This window comes from Phragmites australis, chromosome 19, assembly GCF_958298935.1.
Source record: "Phragmites australis chromosome 19, lpPhrAust1.1, whole genome shotgun sequence".
Lineage (NCBI taxonomy): Eukaryota > Viridiplantae > Streptophyta > Magnoliopsida > Poales > Poaceae > Phragmites > Phragmites australis.
Window position 1 is genome coordinate 18,459,005 of NC_084939.1, and position 12,055 is coordinate 18,471,059.

Here is a 12,055-nt window from a genome sequence, read left to right on the forward strand (position 1 = left end):
TGGTTGTAGAAGCCAGCGCTGCAGAATCCAACACAAACATACACTTGAGATACGATCTCCTGAAAAACAGATGAAGGCCCCTACCTGGCGCACCAACCATCGAAGTTTAATTCCTCACAATATATCCACAATTGAACTGGGGTACCTTCGAGATTAAAGATCAAGTAAGAAATAAGACACACGATGTATACAAGCTCGGGTCCCCGGTGTGGAGTAGTACCCTACGTCCTGTATGTATGATGCTGTATATAAATTATCTCGAGTACAAGTAAGGTGGTTAAACCTATTACAATGAAGAAGATTAAATTTAAACTAATCTAGGGTTGAAGTTGCCAAATATCTTCAAAGCTAGGGTTCTGATGCTTGCGTCGAGTTGTGTAAGCGTTCATATGTCGTGGGTTCTCCTCTGTTTGGGGTCTGAATCTCCACCTTATATAAGGGTTCTGGCGCTAACCTGGATCCGCCGTGGTCGATAAAGAGTCATTTGTCTTGTTGGTCAAGGTAAGGTAGTTGAATCTAGCTTAGATACTAATCGTACTTGAGTCGGTTAACCTGATCGAGACCTTCCTAGTACAGGCTTTCTTGATCTCCGAGTATATCAGGTCCTGCAGATTTAAATCCGCAATATCCAGAGTTATCCATTAGGTGTACCATATACCCTATCCTTATATAAACTCATTATATATATATACCTATAGTTAGATATTCGACAAATAATATGCTAGATTTAAAATGGGCTACTTCAGTTATAATGATTATACAAAATACCTGCAGATACATGCATGATCCTATGGTCCTAATACACAGCAAAGATCGCACCAGGAGTTCAATGCAGAAGCAGAGGAATCCGTGGGTGGCACGAGGCAGGGCCTGCTCTAAAATTCAGCATCAGCTCTTGTTGCTGCAGCTCCTCGACGGCGGCTGGCCGCGCGGGCTGCAGGGCCCGGCCCCGGTGGCGTCGTTGAGCATCTTCACCACGTCCCTCATGGTCGGCCGCCCCGCCGGTAGCTTGGCGGTGCAGAGCACGGCGATCTTGAGGACCTTTAGCATGTCGTCCCTGGCCGACAGCGCGACGCGCGGGTCAAGGACGTCGTCGAGGCTCTCTGAGGCGAGCTTGCTCGATAGCCAGAAGACGATGTCCTTGTCCTCGCCGAAGCGCGGGTCGATCGGGTTCCGGCCGGTGACCAGCTCCAGCAGCACGACGCCGAAGCTGTACACGTCCGTCTTCTCCGTCACTTTGAGCGAGTAGGCCAGCTCTGAGAACGTGAACTCCATCTTGGTGAGCATGACATGCAATTGTTGGCTTAAGAATTAAGATCATCGTGGAAGGCGTCAGATTAAGACTTACCGGGGGCGAGGTAGCCATGGGTTCCGGCGAAGCAGCTGAACTCGGAGTCGGAGGAGTTCTCGGCGACCTTGGCGATGCCGAAGTCGGCGATCTTGGCCTCGTAGTCCTCGTCGAGCAGGATGTTCGTTGACTTGATGTCGCGGTGGATGATGGCCGGTGTGCAGTCGTGGTGGAGGTACATGAGCCCCTTGGCCGCGCCAAGCGCTATCTTGCACCGCAGCGGCCAGACCAACTCGGGGCGGCCGCCTCCGCCCTTGACCTCCCGCCGGAGCGCCTGGTGCAGGTTGCCCCGCGGCATGTACTCGTAGACGATGAAGTTGAGCTCGCCGCGCGACAGGCACGCGTGCAGCTTGAGAATGTTCCGGTGCCGGACCTTTCCCAGGATGGCCATCTCGGCGGCCATCACCCGCGCCGCGTTGCCCTTCCACAGCCGCTTCACGGCAACCACGCCACCGCCGCGGCCCTTGAGCTCCAGCCGGAACACGCGCCCCGTGCCTCCGGAGCCGATCAGGTTCTCCTCCCGGACGCCGCATATCTCGTTGGCGTCCAGCTCCAGCGGGTGGAACGACTCCAGCTTCCACTGGTCGCACCCGTCCCCGTGCTCCAGGTCCCTCTTCTTGAACTCCTCGAGCTTGAAGCTCCTGTAGCTCACGAACAGAATTCCAGCCACGAGCAGCATAGTTGCCGAGACGAGGACCGGCACGAGGACAATCGACTTCCTGGTGAGGCTGTCCCTGTGGCCGCCGTCCACATTGCAGACGCCGAGCTCGGACCTGCCGTGGACGCAGAGGCCGGGGTTCCCCGCAAACGCATTGTCACCGGTGATCACCAGTAGCCCCGTTGGCACGTTACCAGTCAGCCGGTTCGAGGAGAAGTCGATGGAGCTCAGCTTGAGCACCTGGAGGCTCGTCGGAATTGTCCCGGTGAGCTCATTGCGCGACAGGTTCAGCGAGTTGAGCGACAACAGCAGCGACAGAGAGGCGGGGATCGTCCCTGTTAGCGCGTTTCGGGAGACGTCGATCTCGACGAGCCTGATGCAGCCGCCGATGTCGGCCGGCAACGGGCCGCTCAACTCGTTGTCCTCCAGGTGCAGTTCCGTCAACTGCGACAGGCTCCCGATCTCCGACGGTATCCAGCCCGAGAACGAGTTGTTGGACAGGTAGAGCTTCTGCAGCTGCCCGAGCCGGCCGATCTCCGCCGGTATCGTCCCACCGAGCCGATTGTTCTGAACCCACAGCTGGTTCAGGCTCTGCGCCTCGCCGATCAGCGGTGGCATGCTTCCGCTGAACCCGTTGTCGGATACGTCGATGATGGTCGCCACAGGAAGCCCCCACAGCGCTTCTGGAAGGCTGCCGGTGAACTGGTTCTTGTTGATCCGGAATCTTTGCAGGCTCTTGCAAGCCGAGTACTCCTCTGGGAACCCGCCGGAGAAGCCGTTCTGAAGAGCAAGAAGGTACTGGAGGTTCTTCCCATGGCATAAGTACCTCGGGAACGGCCCGGTGAAGCCGTTCTCTGAGATGTCGACGCTGTTGAGAGGCGAGAACCGACCAAAGTTCGCTGGGAACTCGCCGGAGAACCGGTTCTCGTAGATGGAGAAGCTCGTCAGGAATCGCAACTCGCCCCACTCCTCCGGGATCGCCCCGGTCAGGTTGTTGTGGTAGAGCTGGATCACCGTGAAGCCCTTGAGCGCGGCGAACGCCGCCGGGATTCCGCCGCTGAGCTGGTTCCGGGACACGTCGATCTCCCGGAGCCCAGTCAGCTTCCCCAGCTCCGCCGGAAGCTCGCCGATGAGATTATTCTTGTACAGCTCGATCTTACACAAGTTCCGGAGGTTGCCGATGGCCACCGGGATCTTGCCGCCGAGGCTGTTCATGGACATGTCCAGCGTCTCCAGTGCAGTGAGCCAGAAGATGGAATCAGGTATCACCCCTGTCAAGCCGGAACTTGCCAAGTAGAGATACGTCAGGTTCTTGAGGTTCCCAATGCTCGACGGCGTCTCCCCTTGGACATAGCCGTTCATGCCGACGCTGAGCGTGACCAGGCTAGACAGGTTGCCAACCCACCCTGGGAACCGCCCGGTGAAGTCATTGCTCGCGACGTCGAGGGCCTCCAGCACCGTCAGCGCCGACAGGTCCGGAAGCTCCCCGGTGAGGCTGTTGCAGGACAGGTTCAAGAACTGTAGCCGAGTGCATTTGCTCAGCTCCGGTGGCACTGGTCCTGACAACGAGTTGGAGTCGAGCTCCAGCCGCGTCAGGCCGTGCAAGGAAGCGACGGACGGCGAGATCCCGCCGGAGAGGTTGATGTTAGACAGCGAGATCTCGACGACAGTGCCGGAGCCCTCATCGCACCGGACGCCGAAGAAGCGGCACGGCGAGGTGGCGTTCGTCCATGACTCGAGGTGGTTCAGAGGATCGTTCAGGCTGGCTTTGAATTGAAGGAGAGCTTGTGTTTGGGGGTCGATTTGGCAGCTCGAGTTCAGGAAGAGGGAGAGGAGTATGGTGAGAAGGAGGCAGGCGAGGATTTGCCTTCTCATTGCAGGGAATGGTGTTGGCAGATCTCTGAAGAAGTTGATTGCATGGATCTTTAGTGCTGTCCTGGTGCTTGCTTCAGATGACCTGAAAAAAGAAAGAGATGAGTTCAGTTAGCTAACCATCCGAATGATGGTGCTAATTGATGAGATGAAGTGACATAAAATGCGACTTCTATTCGGCTTTCAAGATGAAATTTAAACATTAAATTATGCAACCTTACATCTGAATATCCGAATAAAATCATACTTTTTTCTCCAAAAACACATACTCTGAAATTGCTACTAAAGTTCCAACTTCCAAACCGTATTCACTAAGGGCGTGTTTGGTTGCCGTGACGGTGGCATGCTCTGCTCGTGCAAGCTCGCCTGCGTATATGCGGATGAAGACGAATGTTTGGATGCCATGATGAGCAGTCCGAGGCTGCATCCGCTCATGCGCGAATACGGTCCGATGCTACATCCGCTCGTGCGCTGGAATCAGTTGTAGCTCCGATCCAGGCTCGCTGGATGCAGCGTTGTGGAGCTGGGCCCACTCGTCAGCAACAGCGAACTCCATCATGCAGCCTACCAAACACAAACTCAAATTCATCCTACATCCGTAGATTCAACCAACCAAACACTCTTCGTTTATACAATACAGCTCCCCATAGCCTGTTTTCCCTTATCCAGAATATACGATACAACTATACGAGACACCATACAGACAACCAAACACACCCTAAGTATGCGTACTACCATATGTGCAGAGCATGACACTTGCAGCTATTACTATACATCTTAGCATCTTCAAACGTGATGTACATCAATGTTTGGATTGATGTAAACTTGTCCTTTTCTTTTTTTTTTCAAGACTCACTTGTCTGTTCTGTTTGAAGTCTGAACTCCCTTCAGTAGTTCAGTCCAGGCCGGCACGGTTGTAACACGCAAAATTCAGAAAGCCGAAATTCAGTTCTTTCTTGATAAGAAATTTTGCTGTTACAAGATCATATAAGACTAGGCTAATGTCAGCCTCAAACACTGTGTAGGTGGCCATAACTGTGCATCATTGGTATGTGATTTGGACACCCCCAAAGTTGCCTTGCTTTGTTAGCACCATGCTCAGAGATGATGACCTGCCAGCTACCACCTTCCACTCCCTTTATTCTGTTTCCCTCACTTCACCAACACCAGAAATGCACTAGATTGCCGCTTGGGTCATGGCATCGGCACACCCCATATATTTATTTCCATAAAATAATCGATAAATCGGTTGGAAAATGAAGAGCACTTGCCAATGTAATGGGATCAGATGATGAAATGGACACATTGGGCAAGCACAAGACGGTCAAGGCCATTTCAGTGGGAATATATTTTGCCACTTACTATTTTAGTGAGACGTCAGTGTCTAACATGACAAATGGCCTAAAATCATAGTGCCTGGCTGGATAAATAGTGCAGCCTAGAAGCGACACGAGCGACATGTAAAGAGAAACATATTGGTGACAGGATGTGATCCAATTTTGTTATCAGTTTTTGTAGATATAACGTAAGAAAAAAAATGACCTAACTTGCTTTGCCCCGTGACTCAATTTTTAAGTATATTGGTAACAAACAATTATCGTTGCTTTTGATCTTGCTAAGTATAGTTCGGTTCTGACTCCACTGACTAATTCTTCATAGTATCATGCACCGCATGATCACTGCTCAAAACGTGACAACTAATCTACCACTTTTGGTGGTATGACGATGGTTTTAAAAATGATACTGGAATACTTCTTTTAAAGGAATATGATATTTGATTTCTGTCAGTTGATTCTGACTTATCATGTCAAGTGCATATGAAATTGTAGATATGCTTAGAAGGCTAGAGCAAATAAAAATCCTCATTTTCATTAATAATTGAAAACTATATGTTTTCATCTTTCTATGAATATTTCATACACATGATAACGCAAACTCTATTTTTACTGTTTTCTTGATATTTCTTTCGTAAAAAATCAATGTGTATAACAGCTTTTGAATTGATACACTTTGCAATTAACATGGTTGGCAGCATATTTATAATTCCAACAGGCACCTAGATCGCCAGGCCGGGAGTAGTATATTGGAATAACTTTAGAACCACACATGCAACAAAAATCATTTAGAGTTGCCAAATTAGTTTGTATCCAGCAACGAGATAGCACCAAACAGGATTCAACCCTGTTGAGGTATATCTTTGGTGTCATGGTTCAAAAAAATATGTTACTCTTAGTTGCAGATCATCTCACCTAAGTTCAAGCTATGGGCCCTTTCAAAAGAAAAAAATATTTCGCCCAAGTTAGTTTCTGGCCCTCGCCAAAAGAAAATATTTCACCCAAGTTACCGTCCTCGCCAAATATTCCATACACATTTTGCAGTTATGAACTTCACGCAATGGTCCTCTATATTTATTCAGTCATATCATTTCACTCAAGTTCAATTTACCGGCACCGGGCAAAAATATAAAAAGAAAGAGATTCAAGTTACCGGGTAAACAAAAAATATTAAAAGGAAAAGCGATGCTTCATTAATCGTGGCCGGCAAATGTTCGATATGCCGACAAAGGAGATATACTTGTGTAGGCCTAGAGCCACTGGAATGTGGGTGCAGAAAGCCCCAGCTACTTACTGCTAATTATTCTTCTACACGCAACTCTAGTTTGTGCAAAAATGATTGGAATGGAAACTTCCAGTCGGTCGATACAACTCATAAGAAACAAGTAGAGGTGACACAGAGTTCAGATGGCAACCCTGCAGATTTCAGAGGAAGACTACCGGCGACAAAGCGCACGTTATCTGCATATGGCTGGGTACCTAAGCAGTCTATGAAACCAAGCACTCCTTGTAATCTCGAACGAATTCTATGGCCAACAGCATGCAGAGACATGAATGCAAAAACAGAGAGGGCAACGGTATCATTAGCTGAATTAGATCGATACCTTGCAGCACCTTCCTCTGCCTCTGGTCCTGTTGTTCTTGGTCAGCTTCCTCTGCCTCTGCCTTCCCTTTACTTCACCCGATTCTTCGATCTCACCAAGCGATGAGCATGCGCAACGAGCAGCAGCAAGCAGAAGAGCAACCAATGAAGTGACAATCAAGCAAGCATGGAAGTCAAGAGGAGAGAGCTTGGAGAAGGCTGCCTGGTTCAGTTTCAGTTTGGACGAGGAGAGGTTCAGTGGAGAGGAAGCAGCGCTGGGAGAGTTAACCAGCGAGCTTATTAGCTCGTAGTAGCAACAACTGGGTGTTACGGGTTTGACTCCTGTGGGGAGGCTTCAGCGGTGATATACTGCTACGACCACAACCACTACTGCTCACGGGATGTGCAGAGCTACATGGTGGCCATGGAGATAGGCAAGAGGCAGTTTCAAATTGGTGGCCGGTGATGGGACAAACGGGACCGGAGGCGAGGCTGTTGCTTGCGGGACTGCCGTTTCAGCGTGGCAATTGGCTTCGCATGCGGCCCCCCGTTTCTCTGACTCCTCGGTGCTCCTTCCCTTGGTTGCTGGTGGCTCTGAAAGGCAACTTCATATGAAACGTGGATATATAGATTATCTTGTTTGTTTATCTTTTATACATGATATTCATGCTCTTATATGGTTATCTCATCTAACTTATGATTTTTTTCACATATTTCTCTGACACGAATCACAATACAAATAAAAGATACTAATAACTTATGAGTGGCTTGGTGTGGAACAGGGATTCTCTGCAGTGAGAAGAGAACAGAGGCGGCTGAAAACTGGCCAGGGGATGGCGAAATCTGCCGGTTAGCGAGTTCGTCGTTTGGCACTGTGGTGGCTTTTGGATATGCAATTTTCTCGCCATTTTTCCGTTTTTTCTTCTTTGCTGATCGTAAGAATCTTGCTTCGAACGTTTGTTCGAAACTTGTTTAGAACCGTAACGGAAAGCTGCAATGCATTCTGATTCAACTAGATTCCTTAGCGTGTCGCATCATAGCTACTATATGACATACGGTTCTTAGTGTCAGGAATTAGAGGGTTGTTAAGATCGCCGCGTTTTTTTGCCTAGGCCAAGTTCTGTGCACTGCGAGAAAAGGGCTCGTGGTCACGTTCGTATGAGAATTAGACAAGGAAGGCTGCGCCACTTTCTTAGCGTGTGTAAGCGTGTAGCACAATGAAAGATCTCCCTTTTACTACCTCCATCACATGAAAGAGCGACTTTGCTCGCTCGAGGTGAGAGGCAGGCATCATAAAAGTACTGCACCAATTGATAAGTTGCCCTACAAGTCCCATGCAGACGATTATGAAATCTGATTTGCCGTTTCCGGGCTCATGGCTAACAGCCATACTCTCGTAGCATTGTTTTCAACTTCCGCGCATGGGGCTAAAATAAATTGTCTTATAAATCGGTTGAAACCTAAGGGTTGGTTAATTTTAACTTTGGAACACATTTATTTCACGAGTGACAATAGTTTATAATTATATTTTTTATTCTTTTTGCGAGACTGACAAAAACAAATTTCTATAAAACTCTTTTTAGGACGTTTTTTCCGGACAGAGACTGCTTGATCTCTAATATGATGATGTAAATTTCTTTTCTTATGGTTATACCCATAGGCGGATCGACCAATAAAGAGAGATAGGTGACCGTCCTATCTTTCAGCGGTGAGATCTTCACGCTGATCACTCTACATCGTATTTTTTATCCTCGACAGTACTAATTTATAACTGAGCGACAACTCTGTCTTACCTATATTTTTAAATTGGATCCATTGCAATGATCGAGCTTGATAATTTCTTTTCGTTTCCGCAACAATTTTTTTCTTGAAACATTATATGTGCATCAAGAGTTTATGAGGGAGGGTAGCCCTGAGCTGCGGCCACCGCGATGGCTTTACGACGCAGGGCAGACAGGCACGAGCGATCAATTCCCGGTGCGCGCGGCAAGGCCTCGCCGGCCGGTCGCCGTCAAGGTCGGTAAAAAAGATGGGAAATGAGGTCAGCAGTGAGGCAAGCTCGCGTGAACGTGGTCGATCCACTGGTTCGTGGAGTACAAGACCGTGCTTTCCTCGTAGTTATTTATGAAACCTTTTCCCTTTGATTTTTCTTCGTTTAATTTCGATCTGGTGCCAAGCTGGCTGGCTATATGCTTTCATGTCACGGTCCCGTCCACTCTCTGGCATTGCATCCTGCACATACCGTCTGTTATCAAGTCGGCTATGTTTAAGCGCTTTTAGAAGGGCTATTGTTCTTATACTAGTACAAACATATCATAAATAGCATATCATCAGTATCGATTCGAGCGTAACTGATATTATTGATGTATCAGTACTGGTTCTTAAATTCTCATACGCGAGCAATAATTGAGAGGCCAAGAACCGACACTGATATTGTGATAACCATTATCAGTGCCGGTTGAAACTAGAACCGGTACTGATACATATGTTATATTTATATCTAGCACTTAGCCGCTCTCCTCATTTGCTCCATTTAGCCTGACATCGCTTCTCCTCTCCGACCGCCGCTTCCTCCCTGTCCGCAGCCTCCTCATCGCGCATTGGCTCATCGCCTCCTCGTCCTCGTCCTCGTTGTGCGTCAGCTCGCCGCCTCCTCCTCCTCGTCACACGTCGGCCCCCCGCCGCCTCCTTGTTCCCTCCTCGACGTCCCCATCGCGAGCAGTAGCGGTAGTGGAGATGGAGGGTGTAGATCTAGACAGCGTGGAGGCGGCCGCTCCATCCTATCCGGCCGCCCAAGTCCGGGTGACCACTCTCGTACTCCCGGCCTCCAGATTCTCAACCGCGTATGCCTTTCTTACCCGGAAGGGTCACGAAACACTGGGTTAGTTCTCAAATTCAAGTTAGCAAATTGTAGTTAGCAATTTTAGTTAGCCAATTTAGGTCTTGAAATTAGATATGTATTTTAGTTCAAAATATATGGCTTATTATTAGATATGTATGTCATGATATTGGATGTGTATTGCTATATCGGTGTTTTAAATGTTACCATTACTTTCCAGTGAGTAACTAGTTTGGTACTTCCTTGTTCTACAATTGATGATTTGACATAATTACGAGATTATCCACATGTGCTGATTGATATGGTATTGGTGTTTTTTCTCTGGGCATGTAGACATACCTATGACTTGTCCTAGGTATATCTGCATGCTCAGAGATGAAAATCCCTTTGCTATAACTTATAAGGTCAATTAATATTACAGTTTGCAGTTAATAAATTCAGAAACTAACATACCGATTGATGTAGATGCTTCCTCATCTACAATAGCTATATGATATTATTGCGGACCTTGGTAGCACACAACCTATGGTTTCGATCACATTGACTGATAACAATAAAAGGAATATCACTATCTCTTTTAGCATTGCTTTTCCTATAGAAGTATATATCATTTTAACAGCGTCAAGCTTCGAAACAGATCAAAGACTTATGGCTGAAAGATCTACTGTTCATGTGCTTCTTCAATCGGTTAACTTGCAACTTGAATATATGTTTTCAGACTACAACTATTTCAAATTGAAAGCGCTTGAACAGAATGAGAATGTGCTTGCAATGAATTCCTCGGCTCTCGTGGTTACATGCAGCTGAAACGATCGGTGACATGAACCTGTAGTTTGTAGCTAGGATTATTTCAATAATATTAAAAAAAAATTCTCTATATTGTTGCTTTTTGTATGTAGGATTTTTACTAGAACACTCGGATGTAGATGGATCTTAGCTTGACTTCAATCTTACGTCTTCTTAACCAACAATAGGATACACATTACTTGGTCCTCAGTGCAGGAAGGTCCGAGAAGGAAAGTACCAGTCACACCTTAAGTTTCAATGTGATAGTAACAGTTTCGTTATTTATGGAAGTCCAATGGAACTTCTATTTAAAGCAATAGCTAGTGCGCTCATTTATACACTGAATCATTTTGATGTAATATTTGGAATTAAAATTTTAGATATCAACTATGCATGTAATGGTATTTAATGTAATTTTAAAAATGCTTGTAGTTTGAATAATTAATGTATTAATTGTTTATTGTGACTTAAACATAGATGCATGTGCATGTGATGTACTTTAGATTGTGCAATTTTTTTTGCTACCAAGTATCTATCAGTACCGGTACTATTTTAGAGCCGACACTGATAATCAGTATCAGTGCTAGTTCCTAACATAGAACATTATCAATGCTAGTTCGTGGATAGAACCAGTATTGATAGTGACTATCAATATTGAGTAATCAGTGTCGGTTCAAAACTCATCATGAGTAATGATTTTAAACTGACATTGATAAAATATTAGTGCTAACTCCACCTCTTATGGTCACAACGTGTACCGGAAACCGAACGAGTTCTCGACAATACTACAATCCGGCCGGCCACCTAGTAGGCATATCGATCATCGCGTCATAATCGACCAACGTTCATAAGGCGGTCCATCCACCCTTCGATCCATGCATGCACCTTCGATCCATGCGTGCATGCATGCACGCACGCAGTCGGCCGGTAACAAAGCTAAGCTCCCGCGACGACTGCTACACAGGCCGCCCGGGCGGGCGCTTGAGCAACACGCAACACGCAGCGTGCATCCAGTGCTTCTGTGTACACTACATGTTACTATTAAATAATTACTATATGTTGAGGATGACGGAGTCAACAGGAGTTGAGGCTACGCTGCTGACCAGACCTTCGATCGGGGAAGCCTTTGACTAGGCTAGGCTGCGTAGACGGACGAAGGTGTCAAGGCGCGCCGAAGAGACCGGAGTCAGCAGCGGAGGACGGGGGCGGCAGTTCTTGGACCACCTTCTTCGGCTATGGGTCTGCAGACAAGGTTTAACTTACCGACCGGAGGTCGGTTATCGACCTCCGGCGGTTACCGAAAAAGCGCGGTAACCGCGGTAACCGTCCAAAAATTCAAAAAAAATCGGAGAAAATTCATTCGGTAAATTTTGAATTTTTGCGAAAAAAATCGGATTTTTTGGGTCTCGGTAACCGGTCGGTTTGGACCGATTACCGAGCGGTTTGCTTGAGAATTCGAGCGGTTTTCTCGGTTACCGACAGGTCGAAAACCGAGCGCATTTGTGCGATTACCGAGCGATTTTTAGCGGTTACCGACATGTGTGGATGCATTTTCAATAATTAAGGTGTAAATCATAATAAACAAATAATTGGCCACTAAATCATGAGGAAAAATAGTATATAACCATCATATGTT

General features: G+C 47.2%; 2 protein-coding genes across 2 annotated transcripts in view; both read right to left on the bottom strand.

Annotated features, from left to right (window-relative positions):
• Nucleotides 1-665: 665 nt before the first annotated feature.
• Nucleotides 666-7,404, bottom strand: LOC133900354 (receptor protein-tyrosine kinase CEPR2-like). Its single transcript, XM_062341460.1, has 3 exons — nt 6,817-7,404; nt 1,349-3,963; nt 666-1,256 (listed from the first exon to the last, which is right to left on the bottom strand). The coding sequence occupies exons 2-3, from the start codon at nt 3,879-3,881 to the stop codon at nt 889-891; spliced, it is 2,901 nt and encodes a 966-aa protein (XP_062197444.1). The 5' UTR covers nt 3,882-3,963; nt 6,817-7,404; the 3' UTR covers nt 666-888.
• Nucleotides 4,333-12,055, bottom strand: part of LOC133900228 (uncharacterized) — a 31,593-nt gene continuing 23,870 nt past the window's right edge. Inside the window, exon 8 of the mRNA XM_062341344.1 lies at nt 4,333-4,468. Within this exon, the coding sequence (XP_062197328.1) occupies nt 4,333-4,468 (136 nt within the window). The remainder of the gene's footprint in view (nt 4,469-12,055) is intronic.

Bases quoted from the DNA above. Each gene is read 5' to 3' on its own strand.
- LOC133900354 (XM_062341460.1), bottom strand. From the start codon at position 3,881: ATGAGAAGGCAAATCCTCGCCTGCCTCCTTCTCACCATACTCCTCTCC. The intron at 1,257-1,348 runs GTAAGTCTTAAT...TCACGTTCTCAG, and splicing joins CCATGGCTACCTCGCCCCCG to AGCTGGCCTACTCGCTCAAA.